The sequence below is a fragment of the Eubalaena glacialis genome, chromosome 2 (genome assembly GCF_028564815.1).
Source record: "Eubalaena glacialis isolate mEubGla1 chromosome 2, mEubGla1.1.hap2.+ XY, whole genome shotgun sequence".
NCBI classification, from domain to species: domain Eukaryota; kingdom Metazoa; phylum Chordata; class Mammalia; order Artiodactyla; family Balaenidae; genus Eubalaena; species Eubalaena glacialis.
The window spans coordinates 166484771-166508125 of record NC_083717.1 but is presented as its reverse complement, the minus strand read 5'-3'; the positions used below and the strand labels follow the sequence as shown (position 1 = coordinate 166508125).

General features: G+C 52.0%; 2 protein-coding genes across 11 annotated transcripts in view; one reads left to right on the top strand and one right to left on the bottom strand.

Moving 5' to 3' along the window:
* Positions 1 to 5438, top strand: part of NUMB (NUMB endocytic adaptor protein) — a 193248-nt gene extending 187810 nt beyond the window's left edge. For 6 of the 7 annotated variants that reach the window (XM_061181004.1, XM_061181005.1, XM_061181007.1 and 3 more), the window contains 2 exons: positions 2004 to 2150; positions 3321 to 5438. In XM_061181004.1, coding sequence (XP_061036987.1) covers positions 2004 to 2150; positions 3321 to 4036 — 863 coding nt within the window. In that variant the 3' untranslated portion in view covers positions 4037 to 5438. The remainder of the gene's footprint in view (positions 1 to 2003; positions 2151 to 3320) is intronic. The other variant, XM_061181008.1, reaches the window with a different exon arrangement.
* A 1155-nt stretch (positions 5439 to 6593) lies between these two features.
* The window catches only part of PAPLN (papilin, proteoglycan like sulfated glycoprotein), a 40914-nt gene continuing 24152 nt past the window's right edge, over positions 6594 to 23355 (bottom strand). The window contains exons 16-28 of one of the 4 annotated variants that reach the window (XM_061180999.1): positions 19714 to 19794; positions 19291 to 19546; positions 18178 to 18298; positions 17719 to 17833; positions 16225 to 16702; positions 15317 to 15454; positions 15057 to 15181; positions 14617 to 14770; positions 13854 to 13991; positions 13037 to 13164; positions 12822 to 12930; positions 10237 to 10403; positions 6594 to 7877 (exon numbers count right to left, since the gene is read on the bottom strand). In XM_061180999.1, the coding sequence (XP_061036982.1) occupies positions 7735 to 7877; positions 10237 to 10403; positions 12822 to 12930; positions 13037 to 13164; positions 13854 to 13991; positions 14617 to 14770; positions 15057 to 15181; positions 15317 to 15454; positions 16225 to 16702; positions 17719 to 17833; positions 18178 to 18298; positions 19291 to 19546; positions 19714 to 19794 (2153 nt within the window). In that variant the 3' untranslated portion in view covers positions 6594 to 7734. Of the gene's footprint in view, positions 7878 to 8777; positions 9003 to 10236; positions 10404 to 10459; positions 12626 to 12821; positions 12931 to 13036; positions 13165 to 13853; positions 13992 to 14616; positions 14771 to 15056; positions 15182 to 15316; positions 15455 to 16224; positions 16703 to 17718; positions 17834 to 18177; positions 18299 to 19290; positions 19547 to 19713; positions 19795 to 23355 lie in introns of those variants that run through there. The other 3 variants (XM_061181000.1, XM_061181001.1, XM_061181002.1) reach the window with 3 other exon arrangements.

The following is a 23355-nucleotide window of genomic DNA, read 5'->3' as shown; positions in this document are numbered from 1 at the left end:
CATTCTATCAGGAGCATCTGTAGTCCCAACCCACTGCTTTTTTTGCTACTTAACTGTTAAGAGTCAGAGTATCCAGCCAGTTCTCCAGAAACAGCAGTCATCAGAGTTGGTTCTAGCCTTATGCTTTCTTTAGCACAGTGGTTCTCAACCTGGGGTGATTTTGACCCCTCAGGGAAAATTCGGTATCCATTATCTGGAGACATTTTTGGGGTTTCGCAATGTGGTAGCAGGTGCTTACTGTTGACATCCTGGTAGAGGCCAGGGATGGCAGTAAACATCCTTCAGTGTACACAATAGCCACCCTCACAACAAAGAACAATCTGGCCCAAATTATCAGTGGTGCCAAGACTGGACTCATCTAGTCTCTACCCTGTCACAAGAGGCCCATAAAGAAAAAGGTACTTCTTTTGAGCTCTTCAGTTCATTTCATTTTCCATAACAGGTATCCTAAAATTAGCCTTTGTGGCATTGAAGAATTAGTAAAAGTTGTTGTTTTCAGGGATACTGAATTAATAGTTGGTATTGACTCAAAGGTCAGCAAAGAGTCTATATAACTTAAATTACAGACTTTTAGAATTTGAGCTCCTATAATTGATCTTTCTTCATTTATTTTGGGAGAGAGCTCAGAAAAAGTTTTGCTGTGGAGACTTTTTTTGCCTGCTCTTATTGAAAAGCTACAGCATGCTTTTCCTCTAGGAGGGAGTCTCTTTTAAAAACAAAAACAAAAAACCTTAATAGTCATGTGCACCAAGTGGCTTTGCATTTCATCTAACAAATATTTATACTACCAATAATAATAGGCACAATTTATTGGGCACTTAGCACAGTGTCTGCCACATACATCATGGTAAGGACTCATGCATTTTTTTCATCTCATTTAATCCTCACAACAACCCTTTGAGGTAGGCATCACAGATAAGGAAAATGAGGCTCAGAGAGGTTAAGTAAATTGCCCAAATCACACAGCCAGGATTTAAACCCAGGTCTTTCTGAATATACTTCCTGTTACATTCCACTTACTCTGTGCCTATTTACAGGGCAGTGGGTGTACAAAACTGAATAGAATATAGTCCTTTCCCTGCCTTTAAGGGACTCTCAGTGTGTGGATAAGCTAGTCTTTTAGGCAAGCCCTGGGTAAATCATACCAATGCCATAAGCATAGTCGCTGAGTCCTAAAGAGGGACTGATTAGTGTAGGGCAGGAGAAGGTGCCTGCTTGTCTGTTCCGTACGAAATATAGAGAGCTAGGCTAAGGAATAGAAAGTGATGGAATAGATGTCTGGAGTAAAGGAGCAAGCGTTAGGAGATTTTAATAAAGGGAGACAGGAAAGAATAGTAGGTGCCTTGAGATATCACAAACATTACTGAGGGGAAAAAAACCTTTAAAAAAGATGAAATTAATTCTGTAGCAAATTAAAAAATTATTAAGCATATGAAAACATATGCCAAGTTTGATTTTTCTCATCTGTAATATGGGGGTTTTGAGAGAATTAATTGAGATGATGCACACTAAAGTACTATTAGCATAGTGCCTAGCACATAATAAGGAATTATTGTATTTAACCATTGTTGTTATTGTTGGCATAATTTGATCTTTTGGAATAGTGGTAGGAGAAGAAAATACTTTATCTATATCATTATGCCAAAGGCTAAGCTGTATCTTAGAATAGTTAGATTTTTTCCTGCTTGTAATACAAAGCAGCTCTGTTCAACTTAATTTGAAATTGTTTTTCTAGTCTTCATTTCCTCTCTCTCCATACACTTATTTTCCTAAAAGAGTCATATAACTTTTTCAGTACACCCATTTTAATTACAGCCTCTAATTCCCTCTTTGCCAAAAGGTTTGTGTATCCATTGCAAATGGCATGGTTATCCCAACACCAACTTTTCTGTCTTACCTGTTCCATCAGTATTGCACATTGGCCTGACTTACCCAGCTCCAAGGGGCCGCCTGTACACCCTGCATGAATTTAACTCCATTGGTGTTGTCTGCTCCCATTGTAGCTAATGGCACTGACTCAGCCTTCCATGTGCTTGCTGCTAAGCCAGCCCATACTGCTCTAGCACCCGTAGCAATGCCTGTGCGTGAAACCAACCCTTGGGCCTATGCCCCTGATGCTGCTAACAAGGGAATTGCAGCCACACATTCGGGTAAGGTGACCACAGATGGTGGTGAGGATTCTGGGATCAGATAAGTGACCCTTGTTCAAAAATCAGCCATTTAGCTGAGTGGGAACCAGGGAGGAGTCCTTTTAGGAAAAGTATGATCCCTCTTGGAAATAAACTACTATTAAGAAAGGATGATGTCACAGACATAGAGAACAAACGTACGGATACCAAGGGGGCAAGGGGATGAATGGGGAGATTGGGACTGACACATATATACCACTATGTATAAAATCGGTAACTAATGAGAACCTACTGTATAGCACAGGGAACTCCACTCAGTGCTCTGTGGTGACCTAAACGGGAAGGAAGTCCAAAAAAGAGGGGATATATGTATACGTATGGCTGATTCACTTTGCTGTACAGCAGAAACTGACACAGCAGTGTAAAGCAACAATACTCCAGTTAAAAAAAGAAAAAAGAAAGAAAAAAAGAAAGGATGGTGTCAGAGAGGAACTAAAGAGGTTAGGTTGATAGTTCTTAGGACTATAGAACCACCCATAGAGCTTCATAATATCCAGATTCCTGGGCCCTACCTCAAGAGAGCCTATCCCTGGATGTGGATCCGTGGCCGTGCCTGTAGGAAGAGACAACTCTGCCTCTTACAATGGCAGGCCTACAAAAAAGGCTACAAAAAGCACCTTATATTTGCTTTTCTATACTTTCTAGTTTTTCTATAATGAACATTTATTAACAAAAAAAAACTTTAATAATATTAAAGGCAGTTCACCAGGAAGACAACATATGTCTGGAAGCCAGGAAGGGGCCACAAAGTACGGCACCAAGTCGCTGGTTATTTTCTTTTCATTCTGTTAGAGCAGAAGGTAAATTACCTCGGGCCCTTTAGAGTATGTGCAAGCCACAGCAACGGTGGGGATAGGTTCTGATGCCAGCCAGCAGCCTTGGTTCGATGCAGTTGAGCCATATCTAGCAGCTCCTCAGTGTGGCTGAGATAGCCACATGGTCTCATGGGTTCTCCCTGTCCTACCACAAAACCTGGTAATAGAGACCTTCCTCCCACCTACCAAAACCACAGAATATCCCACTGGGGGGCTTGTTCCACGTTAGGCTTATTCAAATAGCCAAGATAATCCGGTGAAGAAAGAAGCCCCTAATAATTCTGATTCTCTCTTCTCTTTCTCTCGTTGGTTCCAGGGACCGAGTGGGGTCAGTCTTCTGGTGCTGTCTCTCCAGGTCTCTTCCAGGCTGGTCACAGACGCACTCCCTCTGAGGCCGACCGCTGGTTGGAAGAGGTGTCCAAGTGCGTCCGGGCTCAGCAGCCCCAGGCCTCAGCTGCCCCTCTGCAGCCAGTTCTCCAACCTCCTCCACCCAGTGCCATCTCCCAGCCAGCGCCACCTTTCCAAGGAAATGCATTCCTCACCTCTCAGCCTGTGCCAGTGGGTGTGGTCCCACCCCTGCAGCCAGCCTTTGTCCCTGCCCAGTCCTATCCTGTGGCTAACGGGATGACCTATCCAGCCCCTAATGTGCCTGTGGTGGGCATCACTCCCTCCCAGATGGTTGCCAACGTGTTTGGCACTGCAGGCCACCCTCAGGCTACCCAACCCCATCAGTCTCCCAACCTGGTCAAGCAGCAGACATTCCCTCAGTACGAGACAAGCAGTGCTACTGCCAGCCCCTTCTTTAAGCCTCCTGCTCAGCACCTCAACGGTTCTGCAGCTTTCAATGGTGTAGACGATGGCAGGTTGGCCTCAGGAGACAAGCACACAGAGGTTCCTGCAGGCACCTGCCCAGTGGATCCTTTCGAAGCCCAGTGGGCCGCATTAGAAAGCAAGTCCAAGCAGCGTACTAACCCCTCCCCCACCAACCCTTTCTCCAGTGACTTACAGAAGACTTTTGAAATTGAACTTTAAGCAGTACTTATGGTTTACGTATTTTGTCTGTACTTAGGCAAGGGCGGAGGGTGGAGGTCAAAGGAGCAAAGGGGACTTTGTGTTCCCAACCAGTACGCTTTTCACTAATCCCAAAGGTCCCCAGGAGCATGTCCAGGCATAGAGTGCTGAAGGGGTGATTGACTGAAAAAAGTGGAGAAAACCATTCCTAGAGAAGAGCTGTCTTGCAGTTAGACTAAAGAAGTTAAGGAAATGTTACCCTCTGCCCCCCTCTTCCTCCCTCAGCCCCTCACAAATCTCTGGCAACAGAGAGGCAGAAGTATCTGAACAGGAACCTGTATTCAAAGCACATTTACTGGAATATAAAACACAACGGGAAGCAAAACGATCTCCCTTTGTTTTTCAGGCCATTCACCTGCCTCCTCTCTCAGTACTGGCCTGTCTTAAAGATCAAAAACAGGGTGGCCTGTGCTTGGGCTGGGGACAAGAGGCAGGCTGTGCTGCCAGAATTCCCAGGAGGGCACATCAGGAGCCGCCCAGCAGAGCTATATTTTAGGGGTAAAGTTGAGCTTCCATTTTGAGTAAGAATAAATATTATAAATATATATCAAAAAGCCAAAATCTTTATTTTTATGCATTTAGAATATTTTAAATAGTTCTCACTATTAAAAAGTTGTATGAGTTGTAAGTAATCTTGCCAAAGGTAAAGGGTTAGCTGTAAGAAATTGTACATAAGATTGATTTATCATTATGCCTATTGAAGTAAAAAGAGGAAGGGTTGGAAGTCGCAGACGGGATCCCTAGCTTACTTGGTATCATTTACTGTAAGTAGCACATTGCAACAACAATCATGCTTATGACCAATATAGTCAACTAGGTTGTAGTTTTAAATAAAGAGCGAGCAGTATTGTCCTGGTTTTAAACCTATAAAGAAATTCTAATGTCATTATTTTAATGGAATCAATCTAAATAGAGAATATGTATTTTCGTCTATATATTGCTGCAGTTTCCTTATGTTAATCCTTTACTTTGTTTTAACACTAAGGTGACAATGACATAATCATATCCATAGACAGGAACACAGGTTACGGTGTTGGTTTGTCGTGTAGGTCTTGGTGGGTTTTGCTTTGTCCTTTAAGTAAGTTTTGTTCCCACGAGTTTTGTGGGGAGGGAGGTTCTAGTTTTATTAGCACTGCGTGTGCGTGTGCGTGTGGGTGTGTGTGTGTGTCCATCCCTCTCCCTCGCGGTGAGCAGAACATCCCATTTGCCAGTTGCAGCCACTTGACCTCTGGTAACAACATGAGATCCCATCTCATTTTTACTTTTGAACGTTGGCCTTACAATCAAATGTAAGTTATATATATTTGTACTGATGATGAGAATTTATAATCTGCTTTAACAGAAATAAATGTTCGTGGTAGAAGCTTTTGGCCATGAAGGGCTATTCTTTCCCCTTTTCTTTATTAGCAAGTGAGTTTTGGTTCTTTTTGGCCTTGTCCTCTCTCCATTCTACTGCCGCCACAGATCTCTAGGTTGATGGCTAGAAAATCTTTCACTGGGACTAGTATATTCTTAAAATTCATATTTGTATCCACACTTTAGGCTTTGGTTGTTCCTAAGCACATCTCTGATGTCAGATTCTTCTTGCTCAAAGTGCAGACTTCAACCTGGCAGCTGGTTAGAGATACAGAACCTCAGCCGACCCCAGACCTAGTAATCAGAATCTGCATTTTAACAAGATTCACATTCTGAGAAGTTGGGCTGGAGTAGTGATTTCCAACTTTGAATACATTTTAGAATCATCTGGGAGATTTTAAAATCCTCATGCCTGGCCCATACTCCAGACCAAGTAAATCAAAATCTCTGGGGAGTAGAACCCCAGGTTCAGTTTTTTAAAAAGCTCCCAGTATGGAAGAGGGTTGAGAACCACTGGTCTAGATTGAGTTTTACTCTCACCTCTAACCTTACCCCACTACTCTATGACTAGTTCCAAGAAGAGCTAGCTAACCTCAAACTTACCTTCTGAAGTGTGTCACAAATTTGCCAAATACTAGTTTAACTAAAGAATGGGGGAGTCCAAGAAAGTAGCCCTTATTTTCCAATTTCTACAGCAAAACCAGCCATGGTTAGGGAAAGGAATGCACCTCAATATTTTTTTTTAATGAAAAGAAAAAAAGACCTGTGCCGCCACATTTCTTTTGTTGAATGAGCGGTAGACCAAGAAGTATCACTCACCCATGATTCAGCTGTTTGTCTTTTCCAGCCAGCGTGTTGGTAATAAAAAAAGTCACCTTTCCCTGTAATGCCTGTCTTTCTTGTGTCCCAGAATAACCTCTGTTACTAGGCCCAGCCAGTCTTCTGGAGGACGTGTAGAAGGTTAAAGTGGAAAGAAACTCGGAAACTCACTGAAACCAGGCCTCTTGATTTAGCAGCAAGGAATTAATTAAGAGGCTCCAAGAGAGGAAGAATGACCTCTTCCAACTCAAACCATTTCTGAAACCACTTCCCTGTATTACATCGCCCTCCCCTCCATTGGTTCCCCCCCCATCCTGCTGGTGCTGTTTTTTATAATAGTCTGTTTTTGTTTTATTTACTTATTTATTTTTGGCTGAGTTGGATCTTTGTTGCTACAACGCAGGCTTTCTCTAGTTGCAGCGAGCAGGGGCTACTCTTCGTTGCGGTGCGCAGGCTTCTCATTGCGGTGGCTTCTCTTGTTGCAGAGCACGGGCTCTAGGCGCATTGGCTTCAGTAGTTGTGGCTCGTGGGCTTAGTTGCTCTGCGGCATGTGGGATCTTCTTCCCGGACCAGGACTCAGACCCGCGTCCCCTGCATTGGCAGGCGGATCCTTAACCACTGCACCAGCGAAGCCCAACAGTCTGGTTTTTATCTGGCAGCAAGTATTTTGCATCACAGATTCCGGCTTGAGGAGGAGAGGCTCCTTGTTGGTCACTGCACTGAACAGGCCCACCTGCTCCATGCAGGTGTGAGACGAGCCTCACGGCTTGGCTTTGCATGTCCGCCTCGGGAGGAGGGCTCCAGCCTCTTGATGAAAGGAAGGAGCTTTTCTAGTTCTTTCATACTCAGATAATGATGCAGTGGCTGCTCTTTCATCCCAAATCCCTATACTGAGCCTTTCATTTATATTCCACTTTGTCCACGGTTTTCACAAACATCAAGCTGTTAACCGTACGCACAAACGGGATTTGAAGCTGGTTGCTATACTACCTAGAAGGGCGAGAGAGACTAGAGCAATGAACCACTGTTTGGACCCCAAATGAGACCTAGTTCTAGCAAAGAATGCTTCCCTGACACAACAGGAGTTAGTGTTCCCGTAGAAGATACACTTTGAGATCATTACACACCTCCCCACACAGCTTTAAATGAAGTGAGAACCCTGGTAGCTTCCTTTAAAACACAGTGAACTGATCCTGTGCAACAAATTATAGAGGGAAGTTGTAAAGTGAAGGGTGTCCTTATCCAAATAGATGCTTCTTCTTGACAACTCAGCAGGCGCGTGTGGTACGTCAGAGAAGCAAACACTGCTGGGACTACAGAGGGAGGCTGCCGCTGGTGCTCAACAGCTGGAGCAGCTTTGAAGAGGCCAGTGTCTCCGGAGGAGAACTCCCTTTGCCGGCCAGACAGGGGAGACTGAGAGCCTGTCTTCCCTTCTCCCAGCCCTATGAGTTGTATCCTTGCTGCCAGATGGGCTGAGCGGGAGGCTAGACACGGGAACAGCTGGCACAGCAGAAGCTGGAGTAGTACTCATTGCCGCAGAGCTGGGCCTGCAGGATCAAATCACAGTTGGCCAGCTCCGGCTGGTCGATGCACTCCCTCCCGGGGTCCCTCGGCGCGGTGGCCAGTGCTGCGAGACAGCAGGGGGAGAGAGGGTGGTAAGAAAGCCCTGTGTAGGCTGAGAACTCTCACCTACCATTTCATTTCATTTCCCTGAAAGGAAAGTGCTGTCACTCTAACCTTATGACACCTGTATGTACAGCTATGGGAGGGCTCACAGTTTCCACTGTCACTGGCCTCACTTCAGCACGCAGTGGTCCTCCCATTCTTTTGCAGCTTCCGCCCAGTGCACAGCCCATCACAGACTCCCAAATATTGACTGCCTGGACAATTAAACATCTCTGGAAGTTAACCCCCTGCCCTGACCGTTGAGACCTGAAGAGCTGGACGACACTGTTGCAGCCTCTGGATGGGGCAGAAGAGAGAGCAGGGTCAGCCCTAAGCACAATTTTGAGTCGGCAAAGGCTGTGTTCTCTCTTTCACTGCTGGTTTCCTCCTACCTCAAAAGTTTTGTGCCTTCAATAGCCCCGGCTTAGTCACTTAGTTCCCCATCTTTCCAATTTTTCCACTTCCCCCAGAGACAGCAAAGAGTATTAGGCAAGGTGACAGGAGGACAGGCTGTGAACTGTGGCACTGATACTACCTCGAGCACAAAGCGCTGGTTGCCTCCCCTCTGAATTTACTGGAAGCTTCGGTATCTTATAAATCCCTGTGAGAGTTTCATCCTGCTGCTTCATCTTAGCACTGAAGTGGCCTTTTCTTTCTGGAAGGGGCTCTTATGACTCAGCTTGGCTTAGGCCTGAGCAGCACCTCCCTAAAGTCACCTCATGGGGCTGGGGACGGCCTACTCCATGCCCTCTCCCCTGCTTCCTCCCAAAATACAACTAAAAGACCATACCTAACAAGTGGACGGCTGTATAAAGGCTTGGTTTATTGATAATACAAGAGTACGAACTACTTACATTTACATAAAGAGCAAGCCATCTATGCCTATTCTTAAAAATCATAACTTTGGTATCAACTTTATCTCAGCCATTGCAGCCCTTGGACCCATCACGGCCAGAGGTGAGGAGGTGCTGGGCTTGCTGGTGAAGCACGCTGGTTGCCTGGGCGCCATCCTGGCTCTGCCACTTCTAGCCGGGGGTCTCTGGGCAAATTAATATTACTTAAGCTCTCTGTGTCTCAGTTTTCTTATCTGAAGTGGAGATAATAATAGCACCTGGGGCACATAGTAACCATGGCTAGAATGTAAGCACGTAACTGTTTTGCCCCATAGCATTCCCACTCACAAAAGTGTGAGTGACCACCCCCCCATGTTTTAGCCCTACAATATTTTCTGTTTCTCACCCTAAACTTTTAGGCAAAAAGCTTGAGAGGTCTTCACAGTAGAAGTATATCCCTTACAGCAGAGTGTGACTAGCTCAAGGCCCCCCACCCTGATTCAAACACTGCAGTTCCATCATGCCACCAAACCACGAATAGGGCACAGACAGCCTCAACCAGTGAAATGCTACAAAAAGCTTAAATGGGTGACAGCAGATAACATGCAGCCTAATTGATGGAACGAACACTGTTAAAGGAGGGAGGGAGATAGCTTCTCATCAAGAAAGGTCCCCCTCGCTGCCCACAAAAAAAAAAAGATTAGCAACGCTCATCTAACGGGGCGGGAGAAAGGTAGCTGGACTGAGGCCATAGTGTCCTATCCAGGAAGGCAGTCACGTCACACCACATCAGGAGCCCCACCAAACTTCAGCATCAACCAAATTTCTGATTACAGTTTAGCTTCCCAGGTAGACATGTCTATAGCTAATCACAAACATGCCCATCTGGATCCTCCTGACAGCTCTCCTTCTCACATAAATCTGCCTTCTGGCCTGTCTCAAGTCTCGTAAGTTTGGTAGATACACAGACAAGGATCTACTTGCTGGGCAGGACAGAGGTGAAAAGTGGCCCCTGCAGGACGGTGCTTTGGCCAAGGCAATGCCTTCACACAGGCATGTACTCCGTCACTGAGTCTCTGAGCACCTGGTGATGCCAAGCATCGCGCTGGGCCCTGGGACGTGTGTCCCAGTCGCTGGCTTAAGGAGCTCACAGACTGGAAGCCCACTGTCAGTCCCGCTCACTAAGCAACATCTCTACCAGACTTCAACCTCTAGCCTGGCCAATTCCAGCCTCAGCCCCACAGACAGGAGGCAGCCAGGCCTGGCCATCCAGGCTGACCAGCATGGAAAGGCCCTGGCAGTTCTCTCCCAGGGCTGTTTCAAGCCCCATGACAACTGGCCTGCTCCAAGTCACACTACCAGGAACTGGCAAGGTGAGGCAGGATTTGGAGCTAAGTCCCTTGGACTGCAGAGCCTGCCCCCTCCGCATTCTGCAGCAGGCAGCCAGCTCTCAAGGACAAGCAGATGCCTAGGATAGGCCTTCCTTACCCGGCGGGACCACCTTCACCTCGGTGCTGCGGCTGACCGCCTGGCTTCCACGGTAGGCGCTGCACGTGTAGGAGCCCTCGTCCCTGGCCCGCAGGTTGTGGATCAGCAGTGTGCCATCCAGGGACTGGTGGACACGGTGGCCGTCGGCCCGCACCGGCAGCCCGTTCCTGGAGGGGAGAGGACGCTGGGAGAGCTGTCCAGGCCCTCGCCTTCAGGCCCTGGGAAGCTGTGCCAGGCCTCCCGGGGCCAGGGGGAGGAGGCAATCCAAGGCCACTCCAGAGCCAACGACTCCCTCTTCGCAGCCCCTCACCTTAAGGAAGGGGTGGGTCTGGTACCAAGGTGATAGACCAGCGACGCCGAAGCAAAATACCTCGGAAGTGAGGTGGACTCACACCAGCTGACCTAAGTGACTGCAGATCTGCCCCTTATCCCAGGATATCCCAGATCTGCCCCTTATCCCAGGATATCCCAGATCTGCCCCTTATCCCAGGATAACCCAGATCTGCCCCTTATCCCAGGATATCCCAGATCTGCCCCTTATCCCCACAGGAGTCTCACTCTCCCTCTTCCTCAACAGAGGTCCTCTAAGCAGCGGGATGAAGGACACGAGCACCCCTGCCTCCAGGGAGGTGGGGCGGGGTGCAGGTGGTAGGGGAGCCTTCCCTGAGGAGGACAGCTGGCCGAGGCCTGACCTGAGGGTGAGGAGGAGCAGCTGGCTGACAGGGAGGACACGGGGACTCGGGGGTTTGCAGGAAGGCCACGGCCGGAGCGAGGAGAGTGGGCGTGTGAGGAAGTGCGCACGGCTCCGGTCAGGAGTCTGGACCGGATCCTGGGGGTGAGCAAGGGGTGTGAGCTGAGCAGGACTGACAACGCCACGTGTGCTTGGAAAGGATCACCAACCGCAGCGTGGGGCAGGGACAAGCCCGAGGGCAGAGGCCAGGTGAGAGGCTGCCGCAGGTGTGCAAACAGGTTGACGAGGCAGACAGTAAAGCAAAGGGACCTGGGTGAGGGTCAGAGGTGAGAGGTGGGGGAGAAGAAGAGATCAAGGGTAGCAGGTTCCTAGCTTGGTTACTGGGCAGTGGTGGTGCCCCCCTACTGTGGGGAGATCCAGGGCAGGATGAGGGGTGAATGGTGAGGTTATTTTCCCCCATTTCGCATTTCGGGTGCTGTGAGACACCAGGAGGCATCAGATTTGAGGTCTGGACCCAGATAGTGTCTCAGCACTGATGGTCCTGGAAACTTCATGTCTACAGGGCTACCCAAGGTGAAGTTAGAGAGAGAAAAGCCGAGGACCGAGGACCAAGGACAGACCTCAAGGTACACCAGCCTCTCAGAGAGAGGGATGCAATGAGCGGGCCAGGAAAACAGAAGCAGCAGCTGGAGAAGCAGAAAGGAGACTGCAGGTCATGTGGGACTGAGTCTGTTCAAGGACTGAGGAACAGGGAGGTACTGGTGACCTCGGTCAGGGCAATGTCCCTGGCATGGGAGTGCGGGGGTGGAGGAGAGGCCCCGGGGCAAGGGCTGAGCTGCCAGCAGGGAGGTGAGCAGACCGAGACAATGTAAACAGCCGTGCATGAAGGGGACGCGATATAGGACCCCACTGCAGGGAAACACTGGGTCAGAGGAGGGTGTGTTTATGTTTGTTCGTTTTGAAGAGGGGTGTCCTGAGCATGTTTGCTGCTGGGAAGATCCAGGCCTGATAGGATAATCACAGCCACAGCTGATCAGGGCAGGGCTGGCTGAGAGCACCAGCTGAGAAGCCTGCAGAGGCTCCCACCACCTTCCCTGGCATCAAGGCCACTGAGAGGCAGCCGACCTCCGTGACCCTCACCATTCCTGCCAGTGTGCGGGCCCATTCCCATCCCGGCATCGTCGCTCCAGTACTCACCCTTGAGGCTTGACCAAGAACATCCTTCCCTTCATCCATTCTCCCAGACAGGAGACAGCCTCACCCCACTGCGCACAGACGCACTTAGGGCAAACCTCTGGAGCCTGGGGGACACTGGGCCATCTCCTGCCTGGAAGTTTCTGGGGGACTCAGATTACCCCAGGATCCCAGAACCTAGCCGAGTCCTGACATAGTGCAAGGAGGAAGTGGGCAAAAAACCGCTGAATGAATAAAAGACCGACAGATTTGGGGTAAAAGACCGCTGAAGTCCTCAAAGCTGTGTGCAGCCCAGGGTTTCTCAACGCCAGTGGAGATTCTGTCACCCAGGAGACATTTGGCAACATCTGGAGACTTTTTATTGCCATAACTTGGGAGGGAGTGCCGCTGGCATCTGGCGGGTGGATGGCCTGGATGCTGCTAGGAGTCCTCCAGCGCACCCCAACAGATGAACGTGTCAGCCCAAAATCTCAATAGTGCCGAGGTTGAGAAACCCGGGGTAGCCTGACCAACAGAAAAGAGCAGTCCCAGGGGGCTTCCGTGTGTCGGGATGCCAGGCCGGGAGGCGGGAGTGGAAGAATGAGGGGTGGGGGCGGTGGTGACCGCAGCATCCTGCAGGAAGGTGGACCCCCTCTGTCTGGGCTGTACCACCTCAGGTACGAGGGCCCGAGGGCCAGGCCTGCCTGGAGCAGAGCCTTACCTGGACCATCTGATGTTCACGCTTTTGCCCGCCACCGCACACAGCAGCCTGGCCGTGTCACCTTCTGGCACCATCACCGTAGAGGGCAGCCCTGTGATTGTCAGCTCCCCTGGGCCCAAGGAGGGGGCACTGTCAGCCACCACGCCCATCCTGCCCCACCTGACCTCAGAGGCCACTGGCCACGATCACCCTCCCGCTCGGGACTGCCGCCTTACCCAGAACTCTGAGCTGGACCCAGCGCTGGTCTCGGTCCTGCCCGTTGACTGCAACACAGGTATAGAAGCCTCCATCTTCCACAGCCACGCGGCTGATGACCAGGGAGCCGTCGGACTGCAGCTGGTGTCTGGGGGCCAAGCACAATTAGGCGTCCCCACCCCAAGGCGCCCGGCAGGGTGCGGGAGGGGCAGGATCTTCCCTCCCCTGGTGAGAGGCTGAGCTGCCCCTGCTGTCAGTGGGATCTGACCAAGGGCCAGTCGGCCTCAGGCCCTCCAGCAGCTGGCACTCTCCTTTACTTAAAGACGCCTGACTTTAGAGCCTGGCAATAAACAAGTCAAGTTTTCTGATACAAAATAATTCTGGTTTGGGTTTCTAGTTTTTGCTACACTTGTTTACTAGGCTCAGTCCTGGTTCAGCCACTTAGGAGCTGTGTGGTGCTCAGCTTGTGCGTGTCAAATGGGGGTAAAATAGCACCCACCTATTGGGGCTCCTCTGCTGGTCATGAGGAGAAAAGCCTCACCTCGGAACGGGCTCAATAAACGTGAGCCCTTGTGATTACAGCCAGAAGTGTGTCCGCCTTCGTTTCCTCGCTCAGCTGTCACCTCTGTTAGCAGGCCCTTACTTCTGTCCACTAACCACACTCCGGAAAGGCCCAGAGACCCAAATGCGGTCTGCCCGAGGAGCCCGACGCCACAGCTCCAACCCTCAAGGGGCCCTGGGGTCCTGCTCAGGACCAGGGGGCACCTGCAGCTCCCTCCCCCAGTGGGGGTGGGGCTGGAGGCCGGCCAGGAGGGAGGGGAAAGGAGCTGAACGAACCTGTGGGAAGAGAGGGGCTGCCCATCTCTCTGCCACTCGACGCTTGGCGGTGGGAAGCCCTCGGCACGACAGGTCAGCCGGATCCGCTGGCCTGGATGGGCGTCCACCACCCCAGGCTGGTGCCGGTCCAGAAGCAGCCTGCAGAGCAAGCACCCCACGGCCGTGAGGGGGTCCCTGCCGCTGCCTCTCCCCAACTCCCACCCACGCCAGGGGACGGGACCTCCGCACAGCCTCGTGGGCCCCTTCCCCTCTCCAGCCAGATTCTGCTTCCCAACATCACCCCTTTGTTCTGGTTGGGACATCTGGGACCAGGTCTAAAAGACACCTGTGGCTTATCTCACCTCCCCACCCAGAACCTCTGACTGTCCCCCGCCCGCCCTGCACATCTGCCTCCAGGTCCTTGACTTGGGCACCCCCAGCTCTCTGCGTCCCCTCCGTAAACTGCCCTTCTTCAAGGCCTTCTCAGGCCCTCTAGCTGCCGGTGTCCTCCCCTCCCTTGGCTCCTGAGGCCTGGGCCAGGCACCGCTCCGTTCCCCACGGCTCAGGGTGGTGGGCGGGGTCCCCTTCCTCCTCCAGAAGCTGAGCTCAGGGAGCCATGCTTCCCCAGCCCTCCCCTCACAGAGCCCTGAGCAGGGGCCAGCAAGCCTGCTCACAGCACACGCTGGCCTGGGACCACCCACCCTCCCCGCCTCTCACCGAGACCTCCCCTAACCCCGGCCTCAGTGGGGCAGACCAAGAGCAGGACAGCTCTGCACACTGTTACCTGCTTGTGGGCCGTGGGTGCGAGGAGGAGACGGCCCCTCGGCCCCCAGAACCGCCCACTAGGCTGCGGTCCCGAGGACTGTGGCCCTGGGCTGGGTCCCTGGTCTGAGGGAAGTGCCTTGGTTCAGCCTCAGGAAGCACAGCCACGTCACCCCCTGTCAGCAGGCCAGGAGAAGCAAGGGGTGAGTGGTGGGGAGAAGGGGGTGGAAGGAAGGGTGGGCCATGGGGCCGGCGGGGGACCAATGGAGAAATGAGGGCCACGAGGGGCAACACATCCGCCCCAGCCCAGCTGGAGTGTGTGGTCCCTGCCACCAGGAGGCCCTGGCCCAAGGAAACACTAGTCCTCCAGTGTGGAGGCCCCCCGGCCCAGGCCCTCCCGGCCAGAACCCCACCCCGGGGCCCGTGAGGACCCACTGCGGGGGTTGGGGTGGGGACAGAGACCTGTGATGCGAAGCTGGATCTTCTGAGAGTCACGGTCTGGCCTGGTGCTGCCACAGCTGTAGGTGCCAGTATCCTCTGCCCACAGGGGGCTGATGACCAGGGAGCCATCGGGCTGCAGCTGGTGCCTGAATGAAGAGAGGGCGCTTGAGCTCTGGGCTCCTGAGGCAACAATGAGCCTGGCTCCTACAAGAGGGGCCGTCGCCCCACACTCACCCGCCCGTCCCAGGAGATCAGAGGGGCTGTGCAGGCTGCACACACACCTGGCAGAGGAGATGGGCCGCCCGTCTTTCTGCCACCTGGCGTGGGGGTCCAGGGAGCTGTCATCTGGGCAGAAGAGCCGCACCAGCTGCCCCAGGGCCGCCTGTACCAGGGAGGGCTCCGAGCCTGCCAGGGTGATCCTGGAAAGGTGGGAGGGAGGGTCTGCGTGAGTGCCGGGACCAGGGACTTCACCACACAGAAAGCTTGGTGCCCATCCCATTCTGGGCACCTGTGGGGCCAGAGGGTCCCAGGGGAAGCCAAGCTCCAGAAGCCCGAGGACTCAGGAATCCGCCCTCCCCCCCGACAATATCCCCAGGCATTACTACCTCAACCTGTTCCTGCAAGAGCACAGAATAGGCACAGAGCCCAGGGACGGAGAGGTTGGGAGAGAAGCAACACCAGGTTCACGTGGGGGGCTAAACACATGCCTGATCCCTTTGGAATTCAAAGTTTTATTTATTTTGTTTTTAATCTTCCCAAATCTCATTAATATGACACAGTCACAAGACTAACAACAAATGAGACCCACATTAAACCTATGAGATCACATCACCATTTTACAGGTCAAGAAACTGAGGCTTCGAGAATTTGGATGACTTGCCAAAGGTCATGAAGCTCATAAGCTTTTCCAACTAGACAGGCCCTGGGCTATACCGGCAAGATCTGCTGGAGAGTCCAGGCACCACCATCCACCGACTGCCTGACCCTGAGCAAGTCTCATGTCTCCAAAGCCTGAGCTTCCCCGTCTGTAGAATGATGGTAGCAAGGCCCTCCAGTCTGGGCTGTTTGGAAGATTCCAGGTTAGGGATGGAGGGGGGCCCAGCTGACCTCAGGGTTTTAGCTCCAAAAGGCTCAGCCCTTGGGCCTGGGTCCCTAATCCCCCATCCCACCTGGGGAAGGTGGGCCTCACCTGTAGGAGGAGCTGTGGGAAGGTGGCGCTGGTGGTCCTGTGTCTCCGCCCAGTCCAGGGGCACTGGGCCCAAGCTCCTGGCCCTGGGGCCCTTCTCCAAAGGCCTGTCTGTGGTCCACGGCCCCCGGCCCAGGCTCTTGATCTCGCCACCACAGGCCACCGGAAGGCAAGGGCTTTCTCTGGACCACAGGCCCCGTCCCGTGCCGGCTGGCCTCCTGCTGGCCCCCAGGACTGCTGCCGCCACTGTCTCTATGGGTGCTTTGGCCAGAGGCCCCGGGGTCGTGTCGGCGGGGCTCATGTTGGGGTCCCCGGCAGCTGCTCACACACTCCTCCTCCGAGGCAAAGTTATTGGCGTTGCCATGGCAGCCACCATACCAGAAGCGGTTACACTGGCCCACGGAGGCGATGAAGTACCAGCGGGCGGCCCAGTCCATGCAGGAGCCATGGGCGCTGGGCAGTAGGCACCGCACGGGGTACACTGAGGGGGCAGGGAGGACGCAGGTCACCGGGACCCAGTAATGAAGCTGCAAACGCTGCCCAGGACGTAGGAGTGAGGCCCTTCCCAGGGTATGGAGCACATCTACACTGGGCCCCTGACCAGCCCTGGGGACAGTCTGTTCACTGCCCAGACCTGCGCTGGGCTGGGAACCCAGCAGCCTCCAGAATCATCCCCGTCCACCTCCACCCCCAGAACTAGAACCGTCCAGAGGTCAGGGCCGTGAGCTCCCTGGACAGGCTCCCTCGTGCTCTTCCCCACCTGACCCAGGCCCCAAGGGCGCACACAGAGCAACCCCAGGGCCAAACCTTGCTGTGCTTAGCTCACAATGAGGACCCAGCCCTGAGCCCCCAAAGGCCTGTGAAGATGCCCAGTGAAGGGCCCACCCTTGTTCCCAGGGCCCTTCACCAGCTCTGAACCTTCTCCAGCCCCCAGCCTGCCCATAATAATCGCCCTCCTCCCAGGCACAGCCTGCTCCCTCTCCGCATTCAGATGTGACCACGCTGGCCCCTGCTTAAAGCCCATCCAGGTGCCCAGCCCCCTGCAGACTCAGCCCACCAACCCACCTGGCTTCCAACGTCCTTGTGATGGTCCCTGGCGCTCCACCCATGCACCCCATGCTCCTGCCTCACAGCCCTCCCTCCAGGACTCATCCCAGGCAGGGTGGGGACACCCCATCCATCCCAGCCCTGACGACCCTGTCTCTGGAGGGGGCTGAGCCCCGGGGGCAGCACAGCCTTCCCTCTCTGTGGAATCCCCACCGACAACTCCCCCCAACTCCCACAAGCAACCAGGTGGCGACAAGTGCAAACTGTTGGACACAATAATAATCTGGCACCGTTCTCTGGCCTGGCACCTAGTAGGTGATCAATAAGTATTTGTGGAAGAAAAGAGCAATAACTAAGGCAGCAGGAAGGTTTTTGGCTCTGGGTGGGGTGGCGAGCACAGTGGCACCAGAGCCTACCCACCAGGAAGGACAAGAAGGGGCATCCACTCACTGTAGCTGGGCTGGCCCACACAGCCTTCCCCAAGAGGTCCCGCCGCAGAGGCCATGTTGTCATAGCAACAGCCGAACTGGGAGCCCCGGCACTCACTGGGCTCATTCTGCTGGGCCTGGGGAGGAAGGCCAAGGTTGGGAAGTTGGAAATAGGTCTGGCTCTTGGTGGGAACTCTAGGCTGCCAGGCGGAGGATGGCAGGAAGAGGGACAGAACCGTGAACACATGGAGCATAACCCCAGCCCTGGGGGCAGATCAGACGCCAGGAGAATGTTAGCTGAACCCCTCAGTTCCAGCCCAGGCCTGTCGCTGAAGCCCTGTGCCCTCCAGAGGATGGTCCAGGCCAGCAGGCTTCAGGGACCTCCTTTCTCCAAGGCTAAAGCTGCAAAGAGCCTGGGTCACAGTGGCATTGAGCAGGCTTGGGGGCTGGACTCCTGCCCCTCACGTGACCAGACACTTACTGTGGAAGCCACCTCTCTCGACCGTGGCCTGCTCCCGGTGTTGTCGCGTCCATAATTGCTCGCACAGCCAGCCTGATGGGGCCCCTCAGCCACAGACACCCCGTCAGGACAGCACCCGAACCTAGACAGACATCACACAGCCCTCCCCTCACCACCCAGCCCTGACCCCCACCCCTACCAGGGACCCTGAGCTTCCTGTATCCCAGGATCCAGGCTCTGAGGCTCCCTGAGCCAGGGGCTGACCGGGTGAAGATCCGCGTGGGAGACGGGTTGCCCCGCGTGCAGGGAGAACCATTTTGTGAACCCCAGTCTCTGCCATGTCCACTGACCGCTTAGAGGCTCCCAGTGAGGGCAACAGGAAAACAATAAGCAGAGCTGAACCCTTAATAATTGAGAGATCTTCAATTCACACAGCCCGCCACAAAACCGAGGAGGGGGAAATTTACCTGAACCTGCCCAAATACCAGGTTCCCAGGGAGTTTTTACAAAATGGCAGCAGTTGGGCGATGGGGCAGAAGAGGGTGTCAAAGTAGCCCACCACTTATTTCACCTCCACCAACCAGGAGTTGGGAAGGAAGGTGAAAGAAGGAGCATATCAAAGCACCTTCTATGTGCCAGGCACCATGTGATTCGTTTCAGCCTCACAGGAACCCCAGTCAGTGGCTGTCATTGTTTCCAATTCTCAGCAGAGAAAGCCAAGATCAAAGACGTTAATAACTTGTCCCAAGTCACCCAGCACACAGCTGGTAAGTGGCTGAGCTGAGAATCTCAGCCCTTAGCACCACAGCCCCTGAGGGAGTGGGAGTCTGGTTTGGATCGGAGAGCTAGAATCACAGCCCATTTTCCTTCCCAGAGCCTCAGGCTACATCTCAACAGGCTGACTTCTGCAGAGAAAGCAGGGGGTTTACCCACACCCGGCACATTAGGGAGCTCAGTGAGAGGAAGCCAAGTCCTCGGTTTTGCACTATCAGGGCAGCTCAGAGACAACACCCCTTGAGCTCTGCTAAGCCACCCCACCCCCTCTCTGAGCAGAGACACTGCCCCGTGCATCGGACACACCCCCTGAACACATACCTTCCCTCTTCGACCTGGGGAGAAGGAAGAGGCACCCACCTGCTCTGCTGACATGAGGCCCCCGGGCAGCCTTGCCACTGCGGCCCAAGAGATGCAGTGTGGCCATCGGGGCAGCACCCATGGGAGCTGTGTCTGCAGTCACGGGGCGCCAAGCCAGACCGCAGGGGCTGCCGGTGTGAGGAGTGCCGCAGAGATGGGGCTGGGCCCGGGGCTGGCAGGTGTGGGCTCTGGTCGCCTCTGGGGTTACCCTGAGCTGAGGGTTGCTCCTGGGGTGCCCACCACTGGTCTCTGAAATCTAGAAAGAAGAGGAAGCAAAAGTCATGTCATGTCTCCACCTGGCTCCTCACCCTCCATCTGTACCTACATCAGACCCACCTCTCCCCATCCCCCCAAACCACCTGCCACCACCCTCAACCTCCATCTCAAGGGCCCGGGGCTGGGGGCTTCCACTGAGCTTCTCACCTGAGGCGGGGGCCTCCCGTGGGCCCAGAGACATCCACGGGTCCCTGGGGCTGGTGTGCATGTCCTGCATGCTGGGGACTTCTGCAGGGAGCCGGGGCAGTCAGGGTGCAGAGGGAAGGCCACCCCCACCAACACCTGCTCCCACCCCACTACTCAGGCAGGACCTGGGGAACCCAGGACAGTAGAAGGAAAAAGGAGCAGACTTGTGTTTTTGTAAACACCCTTCCCAGGTTTCAAGAGAGTCTTTATCACATAGAAAATGCTCATGTTACGTGTTCAGCAAAAGGAAAAGCCACATGTAAAATTAGCGTTTATGTTTGATCCCAATGACATAAAACAAAAAATGATACACATTTTTAATTGGACTGATGAAAAGATGAACAATCCAATTTTAAAATGGGCAAAGAACTTGAACATATGCTCCTCCTCCGAAGACACACAGATGGCCAACAAGCACATGAAAAGATGCTCTACATCATCAGTCATTAAGGAAACGCACATCAGAGCCATAAGGAGACACCACTTCGTATGCACTAGGATGACTCTAATCAAAAAAGACTGAAATAACAAGTGTCGGCGAGGATGTGGACAAACTGGAAACCCATGCACTGTTGGTGGGAATGTAAAATGGTGCAACACTGTGGAAACAGCCTGGCAGTTCCTCAAAAAGTTAAAACGGAGTTACCATATAGCCCAGCAATTCCACTTCTAAATATATACCCAAGGGAACTGAATATACACACCCACACAGAAACTCCTACATGAATATGTTCACAGCAGCATTCTTCATTATGGCCAAAAGGTGAAAACAACCCAAATATCCATCAACAGACAAATGGATAAACAAATTGGGTACATCCATATAATTGAATGTGATTTAGCCATAAAAAGGAATGAAGTGCTGATGCATGCCACAACTTGGATGAACCTCAAAAACATTTTGCTAAGTGAAAGAAGCCAGATGCAAAAGGTCTGCTCTTCCTTTTATCTGATATATCTAGAATTGGCAAATCCATAGAGACAGAGAGCAGATCAGGTGACCAGGGAAGGGGACTAGGGTTAATGGGGAGTGATTACTTGATGGGTACAGGGTGCTTATACAGGGTGATGAAAATTTTTGAACCTAGAGAGTTGGTGGTTGTACAACATTGTGAACACAACAAATAAGAGCACACTGTCTACTTGGACTTCCCTGGTGGCGCAGTGGTTAAGAACCCGCCTGCCAATGCAGGGGACACGGGTTCGAGCCCTGGTCCGGGAAGATCCCACATGCCGCGGAGCAACTAAGCCCATGCACCACAACTACTGAGCCTGCACTCTAGAGCCAGCGAGCCACAACTACTGAGCCTGCACGCCTAGAGCCCGTGCTCCGCAACGAAGAGTAGCCCCCGCTCGCCTCAACTAGAGAAAGCCCACGCACAGCAACGAAGACCCAATGCAGCCAAAAATAAATAAATAAAAACAGCACACTGTATACTTTAAAGTGGTTAGCTGTGTGTTACTGATTTTCACGTCAATTAAAAAAATTCCATATTAAAAACAATTGGATTAATAGATGAAGGGATAGAGAGTAGATGATGAAAAAGTAATTACAACAAAATATTAATTGTGAACTTGATGGTGGGCACGTGGCTGCTCACCACACAGCTCTTCAACTTTCCTGTGTGATTCAAATTTCTCATCGTCTCTTGTCCAGCTTAGTAAACTTACTAAAAGTCATGAACTGTACCATTAGCATGGGTGAATTTTACACTGTATGATGTTTAACCACCTCAATATTAAGTTCTTAAAAAGATTTTCATCACAAAATATTAGAGAAAAAATGCAAAAGGCTGAGTAGATAAAATTAGGATAATAGGAATTTTTAAAAAGGATACCCAAAAGAATACTAGCAGGACACCCCCAAAATGCTCACAGTGACTGTGAAACAGACTCACAGACACAGAGAACAGACTTGTGGCTGCCAAGGGGGAGGGGAGTGGGGGAGGGATAGATGGGGAGTTTGGGATTAGCAGATGCAAACTATTACATATAGGATGGATAAACAACAAGGTCCTACTGTATAGCACAGGGAACTATATACAATATCCTGGGATAAACCATAATGGAAAAGAACATATAAACTTATACACATACATATATATATAAAACTGGGGACTTCCCTGCTGGTCTAGTGGTAAAGAACCCGCCTTACAATGCAGGGGATGTGGGTTTGATCCCTGGTCAGGGAACTGGGATCCCACATGCCACGGGGCAACTAAGCCCGCGGGCCACAACCACTGAGCTCGCGCGCCTCAACTAGAGCCTGCGTGCCACAAACTAGAGCCCACGCACTCTAGAACCCACGCCACAACTAGAGAAGCCCACGCACCGCAACGAAAGATCCCGCATGACTCAACGAAGACCCTGCGTGCCACAACTAAGACCCAGCACAGCCAAAAATAAAATAAAAAGTAATAAATGATAAATAAATCTTTCAAAAACATAAAACTGAATCACTTTGCTGTAGAGCAGAAACTAACACAACATCGTAAATCAACTATACTTGAATAAAATAAATTTTAAAAACAAAAAAACCAAAATGCTCACAGTGAAAGTTTCTGAGTGCTTTGTGTGTGCGTGTTTTGTGAGGCAGAGGTGGGGGGGGGGGTCCCTTCCTTCTATTTGTTAGTTTTTCAAAATTTCCACAATAAACATATTACTACATAGTGGAACAAAGTTATAAAAAATGAAATAAGTGAAAATTCCATTCTCACGTGGACTACATCTTGCCAGTCTCCAGGGAATATTTAAAAAATAATAATTTAGGGTTGGAAGATTCCAGTAGAGAAGCGGTAAAATCTTTGTTTTCATTTTATTACCTATCCCACCTGGGCCAAAACCGCGGACAAGGCTGATTCCAGTTCCCTCCCCTGTTCTGGTCTCCTACCCACATTCGGCCCTGCGTTCACAGTCCCCAGCCAGCCTCGGAATTCCTGCTATCCCTCCGTTGCCTGAAAGGCACCTTTCTGCCAAGCCCACCCTGCCTCTGGCTTCCCCTCCTGTGACTCTTCTCTGCCACCTTTTCAGACTTAACTTGGAGTCTGGGGCCCCTCCCCACACCCACACCTGCAGGGGATCAGGCTCTGCTGGGCCAGCGCCGGCCCCTCCATTCCCATCATTCTCTCTAAGAGCTTGGATTTCTGCACCCCGCTCCCCACCCGGCTCCTGCTTCTCAACTCTCTCCACTTCAGCCTGACACTCAGGCAGGTGCCAAATCTGTCCTAAACATCTTTTATGGTGTCACTTCTAGCTCCAAAACTTTCAGTGGCTCCCCTGGGCCTATTAGACAAATTTAATCAGTAGCCAGAGGCCTGAGGCCCTCAGCGTCGCCCCAGCCCGAAGAGCACCCGCCCTGGACAGACCCGTCATCACCCCCATACCCTGTGCCGAGGGCCGGTCCTGGGGCCCTACTGGTCTCACAGTTACTGAGCACTTGAAATGTGGCCTGAGGGACTGAGAAACTGAGTTTTAAATTTTACCGAATTAGAATTAATTTTAAATTTAAACACTGACACGATTCATTTATTGAAAAACGCTTCAGTATGTCTGGAACAACTTGGGGATGTGAATCTGCTTTTTCAACTGTACGTTTCATGACAT